Below are 1,411 nucleotides of genomic sequence, written 5' to 3'. Positions count from 1 at the left end.
CGGCTACAATTGTTAATCACCCAGCTGGAGCTCAAAAACTGCAAAGCAAACTCGAAAAATTTCAATGATCATATGTTCACAAGATCATAGGTGCAAACCCTCAAATCTAAACTACAACACCTAATTTACTACCTCAACAAAATACCTATTAACAACATCATCAAACATATAAAACCAAGCAACAAGTCTGAATTCGGGCTATGGAAAGAAATAAAACAATGCTACAAAGATCATAAATATATTAAAAACAAAGAATAACTAAAAATCCAAATAATAATAATCATAAAATAAAAAACACTAATAAAAGTATCATTCTTCACAAGTCACAAACATATATTCTAACTTAAATAACCTAACACATTGATCAAATTCTAAAAACTAACCTCGATAAAAAAAAAAAAAAAAAAAAAAAAAAAATCTAAGCATCAGGGTCATCACTGTCATCAGAATCCTCAGGAGGAAGATCAGTAGCAAGATAAGCACCAGGATTAATGATTTTCCGGCGAGTTCGAGACGGAAGAATATTATCAAGATCAACCTCAGCCAAGGGATCTTCAGCAATATCACTACCATCAGATAATTCATCACCGAATTCATCGGAACCCGAATCATCAGAATCATCATCGGAATCATCTTCATCTTCTTCTTCGTCTTCTTCAATTAAAATACCCTTCCCTTTCCTGTCAATTTCAGCTTTGCTGCCATTGGAACCCTTCACTTCTTTTGCTTCTGGGTCTAGTTGTTCTTCGACACTCTTTCCTTTGTGTACGACGTCGTTTTCTGGGGTTGGTTCAAAAGATTCTGGAGTATCTTTGCCATTGTTATCTGGGGTTTCGAGTTTCTGCTTTTTGGCATTAATGGCGGAGTTATCGGTGGTCGGATCCGGGATACGCTTGGTGGGCAATGTGGGTTCGGGGCAATTATTGACGTCCGCCATTGATGAATTTTGGGAATTTTTGAGTTTGGGTTCTCTCGGAAGAGAGGGAGAGAAAGGGGGCAAAGGGTATACGAAGGGTTCAGCTGCGACTGAGCGAGTGATTTTTGTTTTTTTATTAAAAAAGCTCTTTACTCAAGTTAGGCTGATATTTTCGAAATTAATCATATTCTATTAACTAATACTAAAATAGAACATGCTTACATCATTTTTGACATATATCAAACTATCATTAAAAAAATTTCCCGCCAAAATAATATATGATATCATCGTTTTTTTTTATTTATTTATTTTTTTTTTTGTTATTCTACTTAGCGTATTTTTTAAAAATATGTTGTATAGTTATTTTTTGGAAAAACACATGTATCATTAACGTAATATAATATATATTATTTTTAAATATTTTCAATACAACTAAACAACAATATTTTTTTTCTCAATTTAATTTTAATAAGTTTGGCTTTATTATGCCACTCT

General features: G+C 32.8%; 1 protein-coding gene across 1 annotated transcript; it reads right to left on the bottom strand.

Moving 5' to 3' along the window:
• Nucleotides 1–247: 247 nt before the first annotated feature.
• On the bottom strand, nt 248–970 carry LOC145564006 (uncharacterized). The gene has a single exon (XM_081624378.1). The coding sequence runs from the start codon at nt 935–937 to the stop codon at nt 419–421; it is 519 nt and encodes a 172-aa protein (XP_081480504.1). The 5' UTR covers nt 938–970; the 3' UTR covers nt 248–418.
• Nucleotides 971–1,411: the final 441 nt, after the last annotated feature.

This window comes from Chenopodium album, chromosome 10, assembly GCF_948465745.1.
Source record: "Chenopodium album chromosome 10, dcCheAlbu1.1, whole genome shotgun sequence".
NCBI lineage: Eukaryota > Viridiplantae > Streptophyta > Magnoliopsida > Caryophyllales > Amaranthaceae > Chenopodium > Chenopodium album.
This window is presented reverse-complemented; position numbering and strand designations above follow the sequence as displayed.

Coding starts and splice junctions, on each gene's coding strand:
- LOC145564006 (XM_081624378.1), bottom strand. CDS start 937: ATGGCGGACGTCAATAATTGCCCCGAACCCACATTGCCCACCAAGCGT.